We start from the raw sequence: 25,092 nt of genomic DNA on the forward strand, positions 1-25,092 counted from the left end.
CCGGACTAATACAATTTATTTAATAATATACTGCATTAGTACCAAATGTGTTGTGCTTATCATTGTATGTGTATGTGTGTACATTGCGGAGGTTTCCAAGAAAATAAATTACATCGTCATATAGCCCATTTGTGATTATTTTAAAAACGGAATCAAACCATAAACAAGGTGGCCTGTTAGATCCTAATGTGAAAAAACTATTTTTTGGTGCTCATTTTATGCCTGTCTTTTCTGTTGTAAAGCACTTTGAGCTGCAATTTCTGTATAAAGGTGCTATACAAATAAAGTTTATTATTATTGGAATGAATTTCATACATGGCAGGCGTAGGTGGTTCCATTCTATTCCCAAGGAGTGTTCGGGAGACTGAAGTAGTTTGTTCATCTAGACTTCAAGACGTTTCGGCTGGCTAAGACTTAACTGCACTCTGAGGTAACCTGCCAAGAGTTAGATTTATCAGCAATATATTGTTCTAACTTGTATGGAAGCTACTCTAAATATGCAACTAGAAGAATGTACTCCGTAGAGTGCAGACCTCTGCTAAGGCCCAACCATCTCCCCACGTTGCCATCACTTTTGATTGATTGAAAAGTTTATTAACAGATTGCAGAATGGGTACAGTACAGTACAGCTCAATACATACAATTGTTAAGGGGATGCAGACCAGAGAAAGACTTTAGTCTTGTTTACATCAGGGTCCCCCATTTTCAATTCATCATAACATATATGACATACAGATAGACAGTACTGCTACATCTATACATTTATGACATATCAGATTTGCAAATACAGTACTGTTTGTGATACAAGTGTCCAGAAAAAGAGTGTACCGGTATATACATTTGACGTAGAAACTGTACATTGGAGGTTGGGTGGGTGGGGTGGGGTGGGGTTGGGTGGGTGGGGACTGTACATTGGAGGTGGGGGGGTTGGGTTGGGTAGGGGGACACATTGTACATTGGAATACTGACAAAGCCATACTTGGTCATTTACTGTACAACTAGGTTAGGACATTTGTAGGGGCCAGTTTCGAATTGCAGTCTCCCGTAGGTGTTTTTTGAGAGTGTTTTTGAAAGTGGGTAGTGATTCACATTCCTTTACAGCTTTGGGTAGGGCGTTCCACATTAATGTGGCATAATTGCGAAACGTGTTTAGTCCCTTGTTTGAGCCGAATCTGGGTTTAACATGATTTGTGGAGCTCCCTCTGGTGTTGTGATCGTGGTATTCACTGACCTTTGGGAAGTATTTTGACATGTACATGGGTACCTTGGTCGCGTAGTGTATCTTGTAGACCAGGCCCATTGCAAGTTGCTGTACTCTGTCGTCTACTCTAAGCCATCCTAGGTTGTCAAAGTGGGCAGGGGTGAGGTGGGTTCTAGGAGTCAGGTCAAGCAGTAGTCTGACTAGCTTGTTTTGAGATGTTTGTAATTTGTTTTTTAGTGCCTTTGAGGTGCTTTGGTACCATGAGGTGCAAGCATAGTCGTAGTACCCTTGAATGAGTGCTCCTGCTAGAGTCTTCAGGGTATTCTTGTTTACCAGAGAGGAGATCCGGTACAAGAATCGAGTTCGTTGGTTGACTTTTTTTATTACATTGGATGCCATTTTGTCACAGGAAAGATTAGCCTCTAGGATGGAACCCAGGTAGGTAATTTCATCTTTCCTTGTGACAATATTGTCACCCACTGTAACCGAGAAGCCGTCGGTCTTGCTGAGTTTGTTATTTGAACCGAAGAGAATGGACTCTGTTTTGCCCATGTGTAATGATAGTTTGTTGTCGGCGAGCCATATGCAGATTTTGCCTAGTTCCGAGCTGAGGGCTTTTTCAACCTGTAACTTGTTCTTGTCAGAGACCAGCAGGGCTGAGTCGTCCGCAAACAGGAACAAGTTGCAGTCACAAGCTGACGACATGTCATTTGCAATGCAACATTTTACCGGGTAGATGACCGAAACAAGTTGCCAATATTCTCAAACAGAAACAAGCTATAAATTAGGGTGTAACGATGCATCGATTCTAATGTGACAATTCAACTGCATCGATTTGAATATGTTAGAATAGATTATAATCGAAATTAAATTTTTTTTTTTTTTTTTTTGTGTGTATTGTTTTTATTGACCTATAGTGCATTCATGCTGAGTGAATCAGTTCCCCCAGCCACATTTGTGTATTAAATTTTTTTGGGGAAATTAACTGATTCGAATAGTGGTCAAATGAAGAGATTTCATGATTCATTGAATCATTGCTTGAATAATCGTAATCGAAATTAATCGTTGTGAGGTCGCCTCGTTACACCCCTACTATAAATCCATATGGTCGCACTAGAGGAAAGGTCAAGGGGTCACCAAAATAAACATGTTTTCTCCCTCTGAGAGAAACTTAGAGCAAATGTTGTGACTGTACGACATTGTATCAGGAGAAGTGAAAATGGAAGGTTTGGCCTAATGGGGTGCCAGGAGATTTCCTCTCGGGGTCATGAATGTGCACATCAAATTTCATGCAATTACTTTGAGATATCTACAAAGTCACAGCAGTCTTTGAAGGTGAACTCGTCAGGCATATAAACCAGGGTGCTCAATGACAAGAGAAAGAGGCAAAAAGATGTTTCCATCAGTAGTGTTGGCTTTATTTGTCGGGTAAAGAAAGAGCAAAACAAGCATGACAAAACCCACACAACAAATGTCACACACCCCTATGTGGCACACACACAGATGGTACACTCACAGAAGAATGAAGAACCATGAAACAAACGTTATCAATTTATTTGTGCATGCGTGTGTCCGCCAGTCAAAACAATTCCAGATCTTACAAGCAACAAGCACTACTTTCAGTGTCAAAAAAGTCCCAACATTCATTAATAATGATCCAGGAAAATACCTGCGTGGTCCACATCATTGACGTAGCTCATGCTGTTGTGTACAGGTTTAACATGAGTCTGTCAAACAAAAACTAAATAACTTAATGGGAATTAGAAACCAAGCGGGTCAGAGGTCAACGAGCAGGCCAGGGCAAGCAGACGTGTACCGTACATAGAGTCAAGGTGCATTTCTATTCTACTGAACAGCAGCACAAGCAGTACAACCAGTTAGTAGGACCAAGGTGCTGTTTAGATGGTTGATATATGAAGCTCTCTGCTGCCCTCTACTGTATATTCAGAATGACACGAGCTGGATACACAGGGACAGGATATCAGATTTGTTTTCTTTATACAAAATTCAAAAAAGGGAAGGTTCAGGATTTGTTTTTATTACAAAAAGAAAATCACATACAGGTTCTGTTACCATGACTACAACTTGTGGGTGTAATCTCTTGCACTGACGTGGCTAACGAATGCTAACAGGAGACCTGGTGCCAATTCCTCAGAAATGAAAACACTGGCATGAAGATGGAACTTGATTAGTGATCTAGAAGATATGCCTTTAAAATCCGGAACCTTCCATTTTAATACCATTTGACCAAGATCTGGCCAGTCTTTGCCGCGTAAATGCCATGAAAATATGTGTTGCATTGGGCTTGAAAATACAAGACCTTTCTACTGCTGTGTAAATCCAGTCATGGACAGACTCTGGACACGAGGGCATGACATCTCAAAAGATACTTCACTTTAAGGACCGTTTTTGTAGACATGGGTTTAAGAAAAGTCCTGGATTAAATGTTCCCTTTTCAATAGAGATCAATGTTACATCAAGTAGGCTTGAACTCACGTCTACAAAACCAGTCTCATAATATCTAGAACTATAAGGAACTCGGTCACTCTGGTTGCCAAGCGGAGGGTTAACGACACATTGAAGACAACTGGTACCTGTGTGGTTTATCATCACCGAGCTTGGAGGAGGAGCTAAGGATATGGAGTACAAAACGAAGACAGTGGGAACAAATAAAATGGCACCCGACGCATATTGCGACAGACCAGTCCAGCCCAGAACCAGTTCTTAAAAAGACCCACCCCTCTACCAGAACCGGTTCTTTGTCTCAGAGACTCCACCCAAACTAGAACAAGTTCTTTACTTTTAAGGAGTGAAAATCAACAGATTGGAACACTTTCCACCAAGGCGGCCTGTTTTCTCACTGTACACGTGTACACATCTGCGTCTCCTATTGGTCGACATTGTATTAGAACATTAACATCCTTGCTTCCAAGCTAGAGGGATAATTGAGGAGAAGACTGAAGCGACACGAGATTCTGAAGTGGGGGGCGTTGTAAATTATCTTCTGTAGCTCCCCACCAATGTCAGATTCTTGTGAGGACACAGATCTCCATGCAAGTGCGTACATTTACCAGCCGTCTTGAATGTAGCTTCATACCTAAGTGCTTCGGGTCTACTGCGTCAGGGAGGGGACAAACTTTAGACGACAGAGAACTGGATGCCATGTTTGTTGAGGCGGTTGATCAGGGAGGTCTTGGCGAAGGCCGCGCCTGGAGTGTACACACCCCCCCTGGAGAGAGAGAGAGAAGTTGGAGGATAGAGGGATAGAGGGGGGGAAGAGTGAGGTTGGAGGAGGGAAGATGAAGAGAAGGAGTGAGCAACAGGTTGGCAGGGAGAAAGGGGGGAAAGCAAAGGGAGAGAGAGAGAGAGAGATAAACAGATCTGAGCAACAGCAAGGTAACAACAGCAGCATACAAACAAATTAGCAATGTGATGACGATACCAACATGTTCTCTCCACTGACCTATATCAGGGCTCTAGACTAACTGCTACACTAGTGGCATCGATCTCAGTTGGTGGCACCATCGCAAGATTTGGTAACATTTTTGTCTTGTTCTTTTTTGCTGTGCAGTATTCAGGGCCATAATTGTACATAATTTCTTTCCCTTATATTCTTTATTTTCTGCCATTACTAATAAATATACCTGTAGATAAATAACATTAAGCATGTTCCTCTTTCAGTGTTGAACTGTCCACTAAGTGATTACTTCAGGAGAGGCTCAGTGTTTCGAGTCATCCATCCATCACTACAGGTTTGCGAATATCGTCGCCGCTTCAAAAAGGTCTGGTTAAGAGTTGCCTACAATAGGGAGGTGTAGTGGTTACGTCATATTCGTTTTTTCCTGTTCCACCCTCTGTTCCACTTAATGTATTACTATTTCCCCATTGACCATTTCTAAATTGGCTCGTTTTAGATAAATAAAGCATTAACGTTGGCATGGTGTACCTTTCTGTGCGTATTTATCCACAATCTGTAGCTCAACAATATTCGCAATTAATCGTAAAGGTAGCAAAATAACAACGTTTATGTTTTAGTTCGCTGGGAAACTACAAAGCTATTTGGCGCTGCTGACTGACGTCACCACAGCGTAGCCTCCTGCCTGTAGTCACAGACCTAGGATCAGATTTCCCTTACATTTCATAAGCTTAACAATTCATACAATGGGAAAATCTGTGGCTAGTATCCGTTTCACCCAACACTAGTGCTCCGGTGATCATAGCCATTTATCTCTAAAGCTAACCACTATTTGTAAAAGCCACAACCACGTTACCATATTTGTATTTATAATTTAAATCGTATAACGTTATTTCACTGCATATAAAATCACTGTAAATACTGAAAATGTAGCTAATAAATATGCCTGTCCTAGTAATAACTTTCACCAATACCTGCAAGTAAGAAGCTACTTAAGAGAAAAAGTCCAAATTAAAACTCTTGAAGATCTCCACCCCTTCTGAAATACATGATAAAGACTCAACAAAGCCATAACCTCAAAAACACAACTGGACAAATCTACAGAATGCTTCAAGAAAACATTTAAGCTATATTAAAAATAAATGGGAGAAGGAACTGAAAACAAACATACCAGATAAGGAGTGGAATCAAAGCTTTAAAGATATCTTCCATTACATAAAATCACCCTTTTGGCAGGAAAATAATGGCTTGGAAAATAAATACGAGGTACTTTAGAACACCAGAGTATGTCCAAATTCACACAAAATGATCCCGGCTGCTGGAGGGAGTGTGGGGAGAAGACTGCTGACCATACACATATTTTCTTCACATGTAAAAAAAAAATACAAATCTACTGGTCAGATATTTTAGACATAATGGAACAGATGTTTGAGAAAGTGGGTATAGAAAAACATGATATACTGTTAGGAACACGCCCCAAAAACCTACAAAAAAGAAGAATTATAATTTTTTTTTGAGAGCTGCAGCACTTAAACAAATAACAAGAGCTTGGAAAAAACTTGAACCCCTGAAAGTAAACAAATGGTTAGAAACTGTAGAGGACATATATAGTATGGAAAAGGTAACCTACAAAATCAATAAGAATGAAAATATGCTGGGAAAAAGACGGGGTCTCTTTAAACTATGGAGGGGTACTACATGACAGACAGATCAGTCTTTGAGGAAGATTTTAAGTAACATGAAACAGTGATGTCTTGATCTACTGATCAATTGTTGGGGAGCACCCCTTGGGCCTACAGCTACACCTACAATGAAAATTCAAGCCTTTTTACTTATTATTATTTTATTTTTTTGCTTGTTTTTTTTCTTCTATTATTCATTTTCTTATTTATTTGCTATTATTATTATTGTTATTTTTCTTGTATATGTATGTGGGGACGAGTAGGGATGGATATTAGATGTATACCAGTCCAGGATCTATACTGGTGCTCACCCCTTTGTTTGTGTTTGTGTCTCTTGTTTTTTGTATGGGTGATGGGTAAAAAAAAAAAAAAGTAATTTCAAGATTTAAAATATGCGTATGTACATTTGTGTGTGTATGTACGTATGTTAGTATGGATATGTGCAGTTATGCATGTGTATGTGGGTACACATACTATACCTAAATGTAAAATGACTTTCTTTGACACAATAAAGTATAAAAAAAATTAAAATCAATGTAAATACTAATGCAAATACTAATGTAATGTTTCGTTGTACATAGTGTATAACGTTATTGTTTTTTACATGACACTAGTAGGGGTGGGGGAAAAAATCGATACGTAGTAGTATCGCGATACTTTGCGTGGCGATACTGTATCGATACAGGGACACCAAGTATTGATATTTAATTATTCATAAAAAAAGATTTTTTTTTGTATAAGGAAGTTGCATTGTTCATTTCAATACCTGTAATAGTACAGTAGTCCACACACACATGGAATATGACTGTAATACAAACCGTTCAGTTTGTCAGGTACATGCAACACAGATTACAGTGTTTACATCTGTCTGCTTGAGAAAATACCATGTTCTGCAATAAAAATGATTGAAGTGAGATGAACAGACTGAACTTTGTTTTATATAAAACATGTTGACAGTTTTACTGTGCAGTTGAAAAAAAGTAATAAAAAAAATTTGAGCACAAAAAAAAAGAAATATCACAATATTTTCAGCGTATCGCAATATATTTAGTATCGCGATAGTATCGTATCGTGAGGTCTCTGGCGATTGCCACCCCTAGTAGCTAGCTAGCCGGTATTCCCGAAACTCCTAACATACCCCGATTTAAAATGGTTCTCTCCTCTTTGTATACTTTTGTCCTCACAAACAAAGTATTCTGCCAGGGAACTTATGGACACGACAGTAGTAGTAGTTATAAGGTTTTTGAGCTTGTAACGTTAGTTAGCTATCGTGGTATGACGTGTAGCTAGCTAGCTTGCTAGCCGGCATGATGCGTGTGCAGTGCTTGCCCCACAGGTCTGAGAAGAGGACCTGCACATTTTACTCGTTCCCGAAACTCCTCTACATGCCCCGATTTAAAATGGTTCACGACAGTAGACATAATGCTAACGTCTAGTACATTTAGTGGGGTAACGTTAACGTTAGCTAGCTTGGCATCAGCTGGCCGTGATCGGGATAAGGCGACAGGCTGCGTACTGAAAAACAGGCTGCCTACTGGTAAATGTAGTTCTTTTTTTACGACAAATTAAAAACCTTATAACTACCTTTATTTCAACCAAAAATGCTTAAACAATAATGTTAGTGGTAGAAGGGAACTCATTTTGTGCAAAAATGGAAAGCTTGCCAATGTTCATGCGGCAGAATTGTTACAATAGCCGATAATCCATTTTCCCAATGATAAATCCCTATACGGGTGGAACAACCAGTGACGTCAGACTACACCTCCCTATGGACAGTCACAGTATTAATATAGCCGTTCCCTGTAGGAGGACATTTGAATGAGAGTCCTGTGGATCGGGCTATGGCTTGCATTTGTTGCACAAGTGCCGCTTGCATTTAGACATATGGACGGGATAGGAGTCATGTTATTCATTTTAACTGGGATCGGGACAAGGCAAGAGCCAGAATTTGTCACAGGATTGGGAAAAGATGGGAGAATGACTCAATGAGTCGGGACGAGATTAAAAACCAATGTGTCAGACCAGCATGTTCTCTTTCCATCATCCGCACCCTTCGAGCCACGTCCGTCATCATTCTTTACTCTCTCCTCTCCCCTTATTCTGCTTTTTAAACGATGAGCTGTAGATTAACCATTCCACCCCCCGCCCCCAACACACACACTTATGATAACGCCAGGTCAAATATGAATTTGCACTTCCCCGAAAAAAGGTTGCATATGTGACCAATTTGGCCACAGTCAAGAGCCCTGTATATATAATTGAATGTCTCACTGCCGATACTGATCCAATGCACTCCATTCAGAATAGACCTAAGACCATTAGTTCGGGGCCATTGGACAAAAATGATTGAAATATAATCTGTAGGTAGGTGTGTGTGTGGTAACTCACTTGCTGGGCAGAGCATAGGGTTCAGCGAGGATGGTGATGGCAGCTTGCACCATGGCGATGGGCGTAGCAACGTAACCAGCCTCTGGAATGGACAACGGTTACACACAACGTTACTATATTGGCTTATTTTACTTCTGAGCTTTGTTTACTAAGAAGGAAGTAGATGAAGACCAATTTATACACAGTACCAACTTAATAGAACTTGTTTAAATATCAAAAAACATAGTTTGACGACACCCGATATTCAATAACGCATAGCTGGGTTGACATTACGGAACACAAATGTATTGCTGAAAAGTTTCATTTTAAAATTATGATACATTTGAAAGAATCAGAATGCCACAACAATGACTAGAATGGGTGCTCATACGTCCACGGCATGCTATAGTGGGTCATAAATGTACACATACATTTTATGTCGTCTCTTATGGGAATTTAGAAGTAAGAACCACGGTGTGAGTTTGTAGGGAAAACAGATAACAGTCTGCCCCTGACTCAGGGGTGGTGGGGGCAGGGAAGGAGGCCATCTCAGCTAAGCTGCATCAATACGACAAGGGTAGAGCTCTGTTATCTAGGTCAGGTCAGGGGTGAGCGACGGTGAGCTAGTGGGGTGGGTCGTGTAGCAATGCACATTGGAAGACCGAGAGAGACGGAGCTAGACAGAGCTTCAAGGTCTGATAGCATTCCTGAAAAAATAACAACCACGCTCAGTAGACAGACATTTCTTTTATTTTTAAGATAACGAACAGACGGAAAAGCTATCCAAATAACATCCTTAGTGTGATGGTATGTGATGGATTTTTTTATAGTGTGTATGCTTGGGCAACTATGTACTACCTTTATAGTTATTTATAGTGATAGTGCAAGGTGTTACAGTAAACTCATACTCAAACGTTTGGTATATGGACATACTGAAAATGACAAACCTGAAAATCAGAAACTCAGATCCAAATAAATAAATACAAATATCTTGGTACATTATTGGTAATGTGGATATTCTCCATTATATAATTTAAGTATTAATTAATGTTCCCACTTGGAAGTGGCGGATAGGGGTAGGGCATGATGAGCTTAGGCTTCTTCCTACTTCTTTTCGAACAGTGATATGTATATTTTTCGTTGTTTATTATTATTTTTTTTGTTGTGATTGATGTGATTTTTATTTAGTACATACAATTTATACAAAAGTATAAAAACAAGGGGTACAAGGATAACATGTGAAAGTCTGTCGACTTGTTTCCAACATGGTCCTGTTCGGAATAAAGATCAATTCATTCATACCTGGCCCCTGGACCAGGGTCCGGATCTTGCTGTTGGGTTTCCCCTGAGAAGGTTCCTGGCCGTCTGTGTAGCCCTCTCCGTAGAAGGCAAACTGGAAGGAGGCACCCTCCATCTGAGACATGTAAAAACAAAATCTAAGCCTTCCAGTTCATTACATCGCTCAAAAACACTGTATCGTGACTGTAAATAAACAGGGTGGAAGGCCAGCTAATGGACACACAGCCCATACAAAATGTTTCCCCAAAGAACAACAGAATTACAATTGAACCCTTGCACTGCAGAACCATGCAATTTATTTATTGGACATTTATTTGCAGTTGTAAAGTCAATCCAAATCACTTGGGAGTGTGAATGTGATGCATGTCAAGAAAGTACTCTACTGTCTTTGACAATGAATGGACACAACACTCTAAGTGACCACCTTTAGATGGTAAAGTTTGAAAACATCGTTCCTCTTAAAAACTAAAACTGAGTTTTGTGGTTCTTATTCTGATGATACACGATATATCAGTTGGGCTCCAGAAAAAAAATACAATTTTAACATTCTGATTATTTAATTTCTTTTGACATTCTACCTGTTTTCTGGTTGGTCCAGCCTTGGAGAAGAAGCCAAAAGAGAAGAACTCTGGAAACTATATGATAGAAAGACAGACCGAGACAGAGAGATTAAACAGCATGGTAGAAAGACACAGAGAGATTAAACAGATCACTTCTACATTTAGAGAAAAACTTTTGACAATACACCGTGTATCCATTCTGTTATTATGTGTATTAACAATGTCTTCCTTCATCCTTCGTGCAACAGTGCAGACCTTGATGAGCAGGTCGCGTCCGAAGCTGAACTTGACCAAGAGCCAGAACATAATGCCGGCGAACATCAACTTGACGAGGTTTCCGACGCCTCCTACTCCTGCGTAGGCCCCGTACTGGACCTGAGAACACCAGCGAACGAGAGGTGAGAGAGAGACCACTGCGGTATTATATCAAAAGGGCGGTAATCTTGGCAATACTGTCTTTGTACAACCTGTATCACTTCAGGCTTTGCACACTAGGTCATGTTCAACTCAGGAAGTGTGTCAGTGCACTATAATGCTCACAACGCATCCTGTGCTACTTGTTGTAAACTACCTCATGGTCACACTGGTCTAATGCACTACGTAACATGTCCTCCATCACAGCTGCAACCAAACTGTGGTGTAATGCAAGGAGAGAGCTGGGTGATATGGCCAACATAATAATAATAATTCGTTTTCTAGTACAAATTACAATGCGATAGGACACCTTTTTATGTCTGCATCTTGTAATACAATTATCATGTCTATTTTCTTTTACTTTATATATATACTGCTGCAAGGAAAAACTCTTGATTAACTTAAAAATATACTGTATATGTATACTTTTTACAATAGAGCAAATAGAGTTGTTGAATAGAATAGAAATCCTTTAATAATCCAGAGGGAAATTCGGCACTGCAGATCGCTCACATTGAACAACAATAAACATTTAGGTAGTCATTAGTCAATAGGACTAAAATAGGAATAAGAAGAATATAATAATATTAAAAATAAGAATAAAGAATAAAATACAGTCCGGCATATATGACAGATTACAATAGGGAAGAAAGAAAATGTCAAAAGAAAGAGGGGAATAAACCCCCAGAGGAGAGAAGGACTGACCGGTGTCTCCTTATGCTCCTCTACCAGGAAGCGCTGGCTCCTCTTCACCACAGAGGGGTCGGCTCCCATGAAGGGCACAGCATACTGCTGGATCTCCTCGCTGTAGAAGAGAGCGCTCCTACAAACAGACAACCGGGTATTCAAATGGTGCTGCAAGTGGTATTTTTTGTTGTCATCGTTTGTTATAACAAGTGGTCTACTCTACATGATACATGACGACAATAGCAGCTCTACACTCAAGACAGCATCATCACTGATATAGATTGTCTGGACGGTAACATGGGCCTCCCAGTCCCTCTGCAGTAAAAAATTAAATACATTTTCTGGTATCCCGTTCCCACTTTATCCAATCAGGAGAGAGAACTCCACACTGCAAAAATGGTCTGACAAAAATATACTTTTAGTTTTAAGCAAATGTGTGCTTGAAACAAGTAAAATGATCTACCAGTGCAGTAAGCCAATTTGGCTTGGCAAGATTTCTTGAAATAAGTAAAATATGGTTTACATTTTTTTTATCGTTCACATTTTATGCTCTTGAAATGATGCCGTAGCTTTTTATGGATTTTCTGGCACTGGTCGTACCAGAAGAGCTCATATGGGAAATGTCACTGCTTTCATGCAGCGCTATTGGGAGGGGTTTCTCTCATTGTGAAAAAGGTCCATAGTGCAAGTTTAAGTATGGTGCAGATGGTAATCGAACCATGGTCAGAAGATAAAACTTTATGATGCGCCGACTCTTTAGGACCGGGACTGGCATAGAAATGGGTCCGGCTCTACCTGCGCTGGATCTTGGAGCCCACGACGGGCAGCGGCTGGTGACCAAACCTCTTCCTCAGGCTACGGAGCACCCCGCTGTCGGAGAAGCCATAGATGGCAGACTGCCACGTCCCGTCATGGATAACACCTCCCTGAGAGACGGGAACAAAGGCCATTCATTTATTTGTTCCCTTTTTATTTTATTTATACATTCTTTTTTTTTTTTTTTTTTTAATCTTTTTCCCCCTCCTTTTTCCTCCGATTTTTCTCCCATCCCAATGTTAGTCGTTATGCCAATTCCCAATCCCCTTCCTGGTCGCTACGCACTTACCCCCCACAGTCGGTCTGGGAGAGTGGAGGCTATCACGTGCTTCCTCCGACACACGTCTAGCCAATTAACCGCTTCTTTTCACCTGGCAGCGCGGACTCTCACTGAGAGGGTGTAACGTGTGGAAGGATCACACTACCCCCCTTAGATCCTATCCGCGCTGAGCAGGCGCCCCGACCGAACTGTAGGAGTCGCTGTTTACAACGACCCGGACCCACCCCGCCAGCTTTCCCACCCTCTAATACAGCCAATTGTATTCGTGTGAACGGCCAGCCAAGCTGGTGACAACCCCGGAGCTGTGAGCTGGATTCGAACAGGCGAATCCAGCGTCTCCGGTGTTGGTGACGAACGCAATCTCCACTACGCCACCTGATTGCCCTTATTCATTTATTTTGTATTAAATCAGCTTATCTTCATTATCCGATTGTTAAAAACTAGCTGCGTTACTTTGAGAGGAAGTTTTTTTCTTTTTTTTTTTTTTATCTACTTTTTCTCCACATTTTCTATTTTTCTCCCATCCCAATTTTGTATTATCCAATTCTTCCCTCCCCTGTCTCGAACATTGTTAGACCATGCCTCCCACTGGTCGGCTGCAATGTGGACGAAGCCTTGCATCACGTGTCCCCTCCGGTACACGAGGAGGCAGCCGTCGCATCTTTTCACCTGAACAGCGCGATCTCTCAGTGGCGAGGAGTAACGCGTGGGAGGCTCACGCTGCCCCCGATACTTCCTGATTCTGCTGTACAGGCGTCACCCAACCGACCTGTAGGAGTCGCTGTCCACAACGTCCGATCCCCACCCACCGGCTTTCCCACCCCCTAATACTGCCAATTGTATTAGTATGAACGACCAGCCAAGCCGGAAGCAACGCCGAGAGCTGGGCTCGAACCCAGCATCTTCTGCGTTAGTGGCGAGTGCCTTGCCCACTGCGCCACTTAGCCGCCTGAGAGGAAGTATCTTAAATAAAATATAACTAAACCCCAAAAGAGACAAATTCAACATTTTGACAAAAGAACTAATATATAATAGGAAAGGATGTAAGGACTACAAAAATCTACATAGACCTGTTTGCTGTTTAAAAACATACCACGTTCGAGCCAATCAGCAATACCAACTGAGTCACGTGCCTAAAGTTACCCCGGACCTGCGCGAGCTGCTGTGCCAGAATAAGTACAACAGGGCTCTATGGAGAAACCATGACACTCCCGACTAAAAGTGGTTTCATACTAAAACGGCTGGATGTCATTTTGCCAAATCAGCATGGTGCGAGTCTTTCACCTTTTACATATCTAGCTTTGGCATGGATTGATCGTTTTAGATCTCTAGCATGGCTAACAAAAATGCAAATATATTGTAGTCTGCCCAGTTGTTATGACCAGGATTACATTCCTTTCTTCCCTGGTGATGAGCGCGCACACACAAGAGTCTGCCGTATACGGCGAACAGGTCTATAAATCCAGACTTGTCCAGCGCAGGGATTCGTGGCAAATCGTGGGTAAATGCAGTCCCCTTACCTCTGGGCCTGAGCTGGCTGTCAAGAAGCTCTCCACTGCCGTCAGTGTCCCTGTACATGCACACACACACAAGTCAGGCTTTTATGTAAAACAAAGTTAGAGAGAGAGAGGCCAGTGTATGTTCACATCGCTTATGAAAAGACCAAAACCTACAATGCATTTCTTCAACTTATAAGTATGATCAATCTAGCCAACACCAGATGTAGCTCATATCCAGAAGTCATAGAGCTCCCTTGTTGCAACAGAAACAACCTGAAAACAAGTCACAGAGCTGTACTGTTGCTTTGGTCAGCATGGTAGAAGTACACCAGCATGACTCCTAGTTGTGATGAACACGGGCATCATTGTACTTTCTCCGGCTCTGGCACTACGCTGTTTCTGTTTGCTACTGTACCTTTTGAAATAAAGTGATGCCGCTATAGGGATTAAGGTGGGCCACAGGGTCACCAGTATAGCCACGTCCCAGGATGTGTGTGTGTATATGTACTGTATGCATGTACTGACCTTTGAACTGTTCTCTGGTGTAGATGACCCCCATGTCAGCCGGTATGGAGTCGAAGCCACAGCTGCCGACGATGTAAACTCCATTCTCTGCAGCCTTGTCGTGGTAGTTCAACTGCATTCCCTCTAGAAACTACACCCCCACCAGAGACAGTCACAACCATGACATGTACAGTAAATACACAGTACATACAAGCAGCAAACCGGTTTTAAGGTTATTTCAAACATATGTAGGTTTTCTTAGATACGTATGGATTAAGGCAACAGAGGTTATGATATAATGGGTTGGGTATAGGTAACATAGTTCAACAGAGTTCTGGAGCATGGTGGAGAGAAATAGGAAGGGAGAGAGAGAGAGAGAGCTGTGTGCCTTCCTCAGACACTGTTTGTGCCGTCTCAATTGCAGGGAGTGATGTACCGGCGGTGATGCGTTGGGGGCGGTTTTCACCACCCTCTGCAGTTATTTACAGTCCAAGGCAGAGCAGTTGCCGTACCACCAGACTGTGATGCAGTTGGCCAGTATGCTTTCTGTGGCACATCGGTAGAAGGAAGTTCACCAGAATCTGAAGAGACCGGTGGGCTTTCCTTAAGTCTCCTCAGGAAGAAGAGACGCTGGTGAGCTTTCTCGATCAGGGTCGATGTGTTTAGGGCCAAGAGAGGTCCTCGGAGACGTGGACACCCAGGAATTTTACTCATCGTTGTTTTTGACGAGACCCACCACCGTTGTGTCGTCTGCAAACTTGTTAAAAGGTGTCGGTGCCGGGTGCCATGTACAGTACAGGAGTGCAGTCGTGGGTGAAGAGGGAGTAGAGGAGAGGGGGTCAGCATACAGCCTTGTGGGACGCTGGTGTTCAGGGTGGAGGAGGTGAGATTGTCTAACCTAACATACATGGTTAGGAAGTTCAGTATCCAGTTGCAGACGGAGGGGTCGATTGATGTCGAGGTCTTTGGTTTTTTGGATGATGGTGTTCGATGCCGAGCTAATGTCATGGGTTCAGTCAGGGTCCATGTGAAATACCACATTCTCCATCGTGTTGGCCCTCTTGTCAACACGCGTATAGTGTTAGTCTGTCAACATGTGATTGGCTGTTGAACATTCAGTTGAATTAAAAAGGGCCATCAAATTCACTGGAGGAATGTACAGTATTTACCCAGCATACCGACAATTAGGTCGATAAGACATTCATAATGTCAGTATCTGTATACCATTTTCTATTGGGTCTATACAGCCTGACCGTAGTACATTCTCTATTTTTTAATGAAGGGTGTTTGGTAGAGAGTTGAGGAGGCAGGGAGAAGGTGCGTCTGGTCCGTGGTAAACAAGCTGGCTAATAAGGATTTAACTCCAACAGGCAGCAGCAGCATGGAACACACCACGTCTCCCATTTCATCTCATCTCAAACAACAAACAACAGCAGAGCCCAGCGTCGGAACAATATCTACAACCTAGCAACTAGATAAAAAGGTTCAAATTAGCTCCAATGACAGCATTAAAAAAGGTCAGGAGTGAGAGTGGAGGCTTTAGACTATATCTCAAATCTGGAGAGATGCCCTATAAAATATGTTATATCCCTTAAAAAAAACCAATGCAGATTTATGTAAATGATAAATGAGTTTGAATATGGCCGCCGTTGATCTGTAGTCCTCACAGAATGTGTTTTCACAAATTACATGTATTCATATTCAGTTATTGAGAGAAAATCCATTTGATACTATGGCCACCAGCGATGTCATCTGGGACATTGAATCCGTGTGTTATGTTAATTACAGCACCATGAAATGATGTAGATGGAAAGAAAATAGCAATTCCTTGTCTTATAGGGACTGCTGCCATATAATTTCATGAAGCTGTAATTAACACAACGATTCAAAGTCCCTGATGGCATCACTGGTGGCCATATTCAAACTAATTTTCTCTCATTAACATGTAATTAAATACATGTAATTTGTGAAAACAAACTTAAGGACTACAGATCCTTAAAAAGGGGCACTTCACTGGAAAGCAATGCCGATTTATTTTTATCTTGTGCAAATTAATTTGGTTTAAGAGTGGAGTGAAAGACTGGCAATGTGTGGTGTTGCATATCCCGAGAAGAATTAAAGTGGAATGCCATCCATTTGAAGAATTCACACATGTTCTTGCTGTGCCACAGGACGGCTCAGTCAGCATCTGTGAACGTGCACCACTCTCCCCTAAAGCTAGAAATCAGAGAGAGAACCGATTAGTGATGTTACTGGGACGTGAAACCTGGGGCTGTTCCATAAACAGCAAATGGGGCTCCGACTTCATGGTCCATATACAATGTTTGTGTGAGCTCTTACACCCAAGTTAGGTTTTTTTTTTTATTCTGGTTCAGACCCTCTTGCAATGTTAGAATAGTAACCTAATTTAAGTGCTCACACAAACATTGTATGGCCTCAATCACTGTCTTGAGAATTCCCTCTCCAATTTATAGGATAATTCTAGGAGTGAGTGGTGCGTGTTCACAAATTCTGACTAAACTGTCCCTGTCCTAAGCTAAGCCAAATCTATTAGAACCGGAACCTAGATTCAATAATAACTGGATTCAATAAGCAGAATCAGAAACTATAAAATCCAAGCTATACTCAAACCTACGTACATGCAGCTATAGTCTCACCTGAGGCTCCCCACTGATGTCAATGCAGTGGGCCCCGTTCTCCACACAGGCCTTGACCACCGGCTCCCCATAAAACCTGTACTACAGACAGACAGACAAGCACACAGACACGCACACAAACAAAGAAAAAGACAATATTCAATATCTCAATTATAATTAATCTCAAGAAAATGTTGTCCGACTAGTGAGACGTTTCAGCTTACAATGTATTGGGCATAGCTAGCTACTCTGCTTCAAAAGTAAGAGGTGCCATTTCAATATGGCCACCATTCTCATCAGGAGAGCAGCCACTCTTTTTCGGTATGTAAAAAATGTATATATATTATAATAATCAACATGTCATAGTTGCTTCCATAACACCCATTAATTTAGCTTGTACAGTGACTAGTGACTACATTTAATGCTGATGTTTTTGCTACGATTACAGAAGAACCAAACTATGTATAGCCCCAGGTTCACCATCTGACACATGGAACAGGAATTGTCCTGTGAGCTGCCAGGACGATGGCTGGCAGCAGAATCTGCAGTGCACCATCGCTTCTCAATGAGAGGAAGTACTCTGGTCCCTCCATAAGTCAAATAACATGGCCCCTCTAGGTGTTCCATGGTGGGAAAGGTAACTACATTGAAGGGTTCTAGGGAACATAGCCAGCAGCACGTTAGACAGTGGAGGAAAAACCTGCTTCTCATCCAGACACCAATACAACTTGATTCATTGTGGCTGTTCTGAATATAGGCTACTGTGTTTGTGTGTATGTGCGAGTGTAGAGAGAGAGACAGCGAGCACTCTTGTTCCTGTGTGTATAGAGAGAAACAGCAAGCACTCTTGTTCCGGTGTGTGTGTGTGTGTATGAAAGAGAGATAGGGAAAATGTGTGTGTTAGCTACTTACAGGCCCCACACAGTTGAGAACAATGACGCCCTGTTTGCACATGGCTGCCAAGGAGTCTGGTTCACCCACATCTGCTACGATGATGTCTACTTCTGTCCTCAGCTCTGGCTTACCTATATTATATACACACACACACACAATGTACATCACCACAGTGGACTTGAAAATTAAACATTAATCAAGGTGTGCTTTAACTCATTGGACGCCAGTCACGATGATAGTCGGGTTAACTCGCCATCGCTTGAGCGCCAATCATGAGTATAGTCGGGTTTTAAATCGTTATTTATTTTATTAGCAATATCCATTCATTTTCATCCATCCAGCCTCCAATACGGCCGCCTACGTGCACTCCACTGGGAATGGTGTCGTTTATTTTCTGGGACGATCCAAGCCGTGCGGGCGTGGTTTAAATACTGGGGCGAGGTAAGCCGTTTTTATTTTTAATTTTTTTTCACTTTTTCTCCTCCTATTTTTTCTGTGTTTTTCTCCCATCCCAATTTAGTAGTTATGCCAATTCCCCCCTCCCCTTCCTGGTCGTTGCTCGCATGTGCCCCCCACTGGTCGGTCTAGGGAGCCCTGAAGTCTATCAGATGCTTCCTCCGAGACAGCCAGCAGCATCTTTTTACCTGCCAGCACGGACTCTCATTGGTGAGGTGTAACGTGTGGGAGGTCACACTACCCTCACCATCTCTCTCCCTCCCTCGCTGTGCAGGCGCCCTGACCGACCTGTAGGAGTCACTGTTTACAACGACCAGAATACCACCCCACCGGCTTCCCTCCCGCTGACTGCCAATTGAGCCAGTATGACGGCCGGCCAAGCCGGAGGCAACGCTGACAGCCGGATTCGATACCAGTGTCTCTCGCATTGGTGACGAGCGCTTAGTCCGCTGCGCCACCCAGCCGCCCGAGGTAACCAGTTTCAACGATACATCTGCAAGGCTGCCCCCCCCCCCTCAATATGCAATGCTGTTGAACGTGGCACGGACCTCCGCGCCCAGTACTTCAAAATGGCGATCAGATAATTGGATTATTTCTTTTGCATTACATCAGATGCAAGGTAACTGATATTTATTTCTACCCGGGTCGACGCCGGCTCTGTGTGTGTGTGTGTGGCTGTGGGCCGTTGGGTGGGAGGAGGCGGCGGCGGAGCCCCGCGGTCCAGGGCTCTTTTCATTTTTGCATGAGGAAGGATAATAATGATGATCTAGCGTTGATTTCAGGAAGATTCGATAATCAGGCGAAAAATTACAACGTGTTTGTTTAGTGCATTCCACTAAAATGCTATTATCGCGTCTTTCTCTGGAATTACTCAGAAGCACCCAAAGTTATACTCCTATTCAAAACGGTATAAACCGGAAATGTACAGATGAAAAAACAATCAGTTTTGTACATGTTGACTGGAAGTAACTCACTGATAATTGACAGGTGTATTAGACCCATAGCTATAATTTAAGATATATTTTAAGCACTCGCAAATCTCGCAGTGCCCCCATTGATTTACAGTGGTGGCGACCGTGGCGTACTAGCGACATCTCGCGGATTAAGCTCCGGCGCTGAATGAGTTAAGTGCAGACTTTCAGCTTTAATTTGAGGGTATTTACATCTAATTCAGGTGAACAGTGTAGTAATTACAATAGTTTCTACATAATGCCCCCCCTTTTTAATGGAACCAAAAGTAATTAGACAAAATGACAATCATAAATAAAATAGTCACTTTTAAGTTTTAATACTAGATTGCAAATCCTTTGCAGTCGGTGACAGCAGTGTGTTCTTTCTTTTTATAAATGTACCAAACAGTTGATTTGGATTTCACTGATAGCGACAGCTCTTTGGACCTCATATTGAGTTGACGGCAACAGATTCCAAATGCAAATACCACACTTGAAATTAAATGACATAATGAGGGCCACACACAGCTGGCCATGGAACAGCTGAGCGGCCAATTGTCCAATTACTTGGGGAGGCAATTCCTGTAATGTAATTTTGAAAACGTTTTGAAAATGTAAAAAATACACACGTGAGAATATAGTTAGCTTTAAAAGGGGTCAAAATGACCACATATTGGACCAGGATAGGTTCGACCTATTTGTAGTGACATCACACATGCAACTCAGATTTCAGGGAAGTACAGAGAAACTCGCCCTCTCTAGGAGAAGAATGAGAAGAAGGGGGCTCTGGTGACAAGTTCTGCCCAATTATCAGTATAGTCCAAGTCATGCCTCCAGGAAGAGGTAACCATATAAAAACAATGTTCAAGTGTGGTTGAGTGCAGTCATATTGGACATCACACCATTGTCTATTTCAGCATAGTCTAAACTCTAAAGTCCCTCAGCCATCAGACTCTTGATCTAATATGAGTAACCAAGATGCAAAAAACAGTAATGCAGCTTGTTAACACCCTTGGTGGGCTAACTCTGTGTCCAATACTTTGCATCTTGTTTAAGCTAAAGTCACAACCATAAAGACAGCTACTGAAATATTCAACCCAAGTGGCCCCTTTCTTTAGCATAGGCAAATTCAACCGGATTGGCTGCAGTAACATTTCAACCATTAATCAGTCTGGCTTTGGGACCCTGGGTCCATTTACTTTGCATCTTGTTGTGACCTCACAAAACTAATAATAACTTCAGTAAAATAGGGAAATTAAAATTCCAGAGCCAACAGGCCACAAAGAACTGGTGTTCTGACGGTCATTCATAACATAACTTCAACATGCCTTACAATCCATGAGCACATCCTACATTTTTTGGTACTGGTCGCAGTAGGAAACGGACTCTGGCCAGGCAGTGTTGGTGCAATGCTTATTCTCTAGGCATTAGGACCGTCATCTATCCATAAGATAACCATTTGAATATGAGGAGGCTGAAATTAAATGAGTTCAAGTTCAGGTTTCTTTATTGGTCATATGCATGTTGACACAAGGTCAACATAGCTCAGCAGTAGGAACACTAGATGCATTAAGGCAGCACTAGTAGTAGTCATATATAAAAGGTCAAATAAAGTAAGATTAAAAAAATTACAAAACATGCCATGGAATAACATAAGTAAAAGATAAAGCCCTATATACATATATGAAAATTAGGATTTGTATGTAAAAGTAAAAGTGACAAGTGTATATAACTGTATTGCACAAGTGGAATGAGATATGAGGGAATGGAATGAGAAAAAAAAATGTAACATTATATACGCAGTAAATTTCGCAGAGTAAATTTTACTCAAACAGAGTACATTTGACTCAAATTGAGTACAATTTTACTCAGTTTGAGTCAAATGTACTCAGTTTGAGTAAAGTTTACTCTGCGAAATTTACTATACTGTATGACAATGAGGATTGTGTGTAAAAGTGATAAGCATATACAACAGTGTTGCACATTGGATATGCAACAGTCCAGGTTCAATAGCAGCAGTCATAGCTGATGGTGCATTTTTATGTAAACAGTGTAGACAGCAGGTAAGAAGATATGGTAAATAATATTTAGGTTTACGAGTTGAGAAGCCTGATGGCCCTGTGGTAAAAACGGTCCTGGAGTCTGGTGCCTGTGACCGTGCAGCCAGACGGCAACAGCTCACCTTCAATGTATCATTTTTTTTTTTTTTAATTGAAATTCATTCAGACGGCTCTGCTACCCACTGAGCTACACAGGACAACTAAAGACAACAACAATGACTTCAAAATCCAGTTTGATCAAAACTGTCCTGGCTACTAATCCAAATGACTAGTTCTAGCGCCGCTACCGGGACCCTTTCAGACAGGACGTGAAGCTGCATCAACCAGGCTCTTTCCTCATTTGAAAAGGGGGCTTATAACCAAATGTTCCGTCAGCTGTTGGGTGCAGCCACACTGTGGCTCCTCACTGGAGAGAGACGGCGACAACAATAGAAGACCGTCGGCTGTTAATCCTGTGGAAACTATCTCTACAAACACGACAGGACAGATGCAGTCTGTCTGCTCAGTGCTCACACACTGTTAGCCAGTCACTGATTTCGTTTTCCATATTTTGAGCGTTGCCTAGTGATGGAGTGTTGCCTGCAGGCAACCCTGTATATCAAATATGGACTTTTGGCATTTAGAAGCAGATAAAATTAATTCATTCATCCATTTACAATTCCCAAAACCACCGAAAATGTAACACTATTGTACATGTTAAAACATTTTATGATGTCCGATTCCTAAAAAGTTATTCAGCAACAACAAGCTTTCTGGTATGACTGCATTTTATTTTTAGTTTTACATTGATTGATCTAATTCAGTTTAGAGAGTTGATTGGCTTTTTAGAACTGGGTCATATGTGCACTTCGGAGATTTATATGGAATGTCATAAGTTGTGTTAGTTCTACTTATCAATGATCATTAGAGCCTGACTGATATCGGTCAGCTGATATTGGCTTATCACGATATATCGGTATCTGCGTTTATGTTACATAAACCGTTTGATTAGCCGTCTTTAAAAGGGCTCTAGTGGGCTCACCTTTTAAGCCAGCATGAAGAAACTGGTATCATGTCAATCCAAAGATAACAGCCATGTCATGCTAGCTCACTGGCAAAGGGGTTTTAAAAGCTATTTTAACCAAGCATGATGGGAGGAAAATGCCATGAGAGCAGGGCCATTTTCATATATTCACAGTAATTCAACTGTAAACTATCCCATCCTATATTATTGTGACTGTCACGACACAACTCTTAAGATAACTTTAACTTTTAAGTTTGAGGGACCCTTACAAAAATATGTGTGGGGATAAATAATCGATATTGGGAACATATTTTACTCACAAATATCGGTATATCGGCCTTACAAAGTTGGGCTTTTACTTATCATTAGGGCTGATGATGCCAGCTCAGATATAGAATACACAGTTCATTTGTTTGGCTTGTTGCACAAGGCAGACCCTTGTTGAATTAGCCTAAATCGCAATATGGTAGCAAGCAAGGAGATGACAGGCAGCCTAGAGTATGCAGCACAAATAAGATGATTGATTGATTGAAAACTTTATTAACAGATTGCAGAATGGGTACAATACAGTACGGCTCAATACACACAATTGTTAAGGGGATGCAGACCAGAGAAAGACTTTCGTCTTGTTTACATCAGGGTTCCCCATTGAGGGAAAGGGGGGTTATGTAGCTAGAAGAACAATACGTACCGAGGGCCTCGGCGGCCTGTCCCAGCACCTTCTCCAGCTTCTGTCTGCTCCGGCCGGCCACGGCCCATCGCAGGTGCCCGTTGGGACCCTCGGAGGTGCTCCGGGACACCTCCTCCACCACGAACTGTCCCGTGAAGCCCGACGCTCCGAACACGATGATGTGGTACGGCCTGTCTCTGGATGTATTCACCTTAGCCATTGTGACCGAAGAAAGATAAACCAGTCGCTCAGTGACAGTGTGTGTGCAGGAGCTCTGTGCAGCAGGAGCACAGTTCAGTTCACCACCGATGCAGAAGCAGAGTGACAGCAGAGCCGCTGGAGAGCGTGCGTTTTGAGTAACTCCCTTGTTTGGGTACTTCCGGGTACTAACTCTCACGTGCTCCAGTCCACACGCATGCGCACTATGAAGCCCCGCCCAACAAAACAGCGTCAGACGTACTTCGAGATACTTCCGTGAATGAATGAATGAATGAAAACTTTATTTAACAGATTGCAGAATGGGTACAATACAGTACGGCTCAATACATACAATTGTTAAGGGGATGCAGACCTGAGAAAGACGTTTGTCTTGTTTCCATCAGGGTCCCCCATTTTCAATTCATATAGACATATATGACATACATGACATACAGATAGACAGTACTGCTACATCTATACATTTATGACATACCAGTTTTGCAATTACAGTACTGTTTGTGATACAAAAAGAGTCCAGAAAGAAAAGAGTACATTAGGCGTAGAAACTGTACATTGGATTGGGTAGGTGGGGGTGGGGGGGGACTGCACATTGTCCTGTCCCGGGAGAAATGTCGTGGGACTGAATGAATGAATGAATGAATGAAAACTTTATTTAACAGATTGCAGAATGGGTACAAGTACAATACAGTACGGCCCAATACACACAATTGTTAAGGGGATGCAGACCAGAGAAAGACGTTTGTCTTGTTTACATCAGGGTCCCCCATTTTCAATTCATAGTGACATTTATGACATACACAACATACATGACATACAGGTATTTAGTACTGTTACATTTGTGACATATACGATATTCAAATATACAGTACTGTTACTCATAGATCCTGACAGAGTATAGACATATGATGGGGAGGGGACTGTACATTAGGAGGGGGTGGGTGGGAGAGAAATATACATACGGTGGGGAGAGAATAATGCGGTGGGGAGGAGACTGTCTATTAGGAGGGGTGGGGGTGTTTGGACATTAATGGTGGCTTGGCCAGTTTCGAATTGCAGCCTCCCTTGTAAGAGTGGTTTTGAATATGGGTAGGGATTCACATTCCTTTACAGCTTTGGGTAGGGCGTTCCACATTGATGTGGCATAATTGTGAAACGTGTTTAGTCCCTTGTTTGAGCCGAATCTGGGTTTAAGATGATTTGTTGAGCTTCCTCTGGTGTTGTGGTCGTGGTATTCACTGACCTTTGGGAAGTATTTTGACATGTACATGGGTACCTTGGTCGTGTAGTGTATCTTGTAGACCAGGCCCATTGCAAGTTGCTGTACTCTGTCGTCTACTCTAAGCCATCCTAGGTTGTCAAAGGTTCCAAAAATGGAACGCAGGTAGGTAATTTCATCTTTCCTTGTGACATTATTGTCACCCACTGTAACAGAGATTAGAAGCCGTTGGCCTTGGTGAGTTTGCCATTTGAGAGATGGGTC

General features: G+C 42.1%; 1 protein-coding gene across 1 annotated transcript; it reads right to left on the reverse strand.

Moving 5' to 3' along the window:
* Nucleotides 1-2,610: 2,610 nt before the first annotated feature.
* Nucleotides 2,611-23,761, reverse strand: LOC311248608 (saccharopine dehydrogenase-like oxidoreductase). The gene is made up of 12 exons (XM_084338021.1): nt 23,415-23,761; nt 18,273-18,385; nt 17,382-17,462; nt 14,746-14,875; nt 14,242-14,291; nt 12,421-12,551; nt 11,644-11,761; nt 10,780-10,899; nt 10,543-10,599; nt 9,968-10,079; nt 8,687-8,768; nt 2,611-4,430 (listed from the first exon to the last, which is right to left on the reverse strand). Exons 1-12 carry the CDS (start codon nt 23,611-23,613, stop codon nt 4,340-4,342), a joined length of 1,284 nt encoding a protein of 427 aa, XP_084194147.1. The 5' UTR covers nt 23,614-23,761; the 3' UTR covers nt 2,611-4,339.
* Between the last annotated feature and the right edge of the window lie 1,331 nt (nt 23,762-25,092).

This window comes from Notolepis coatsorum (assembly GCF_963971535.1).
Source record: "Notolepis coatsorum genome assembly, chromosome: 2".
Classification (NCBI taxonomy): domain Eukaryota; kingdom Metazoa; phylum Chordata; class Actinopteri; order Aulopiformes; family Paralepididae; genus Notolepis; species Notolepis coatsorum.

Excerpts from the sequence above, each read along its gene's own strand:
- LOC311248608 (XM_084338021.1), bottom strand. The coding sequence starts at position 23,613 with ATGGCTAAGGTGAATACATCCAGAGACAGGCCGTACCACATCATCGTG. Across the intron at positions 10,900-11,643 it reads AGGAGCATAAGGAGACACCG|GTCCAGTACGGGGCCTACGC; the intron begins GTCAGTCCTTCT and ends TGGTGTTCTCAG. Across the intron at positions 4,431-8,686 it reads CCCTATGCTCTGCCCAGCAA|GGGGGGTGTGTACACTCCAG; the intron begins GTGAGTTACCAC and ends CTCTCTCTCCAG.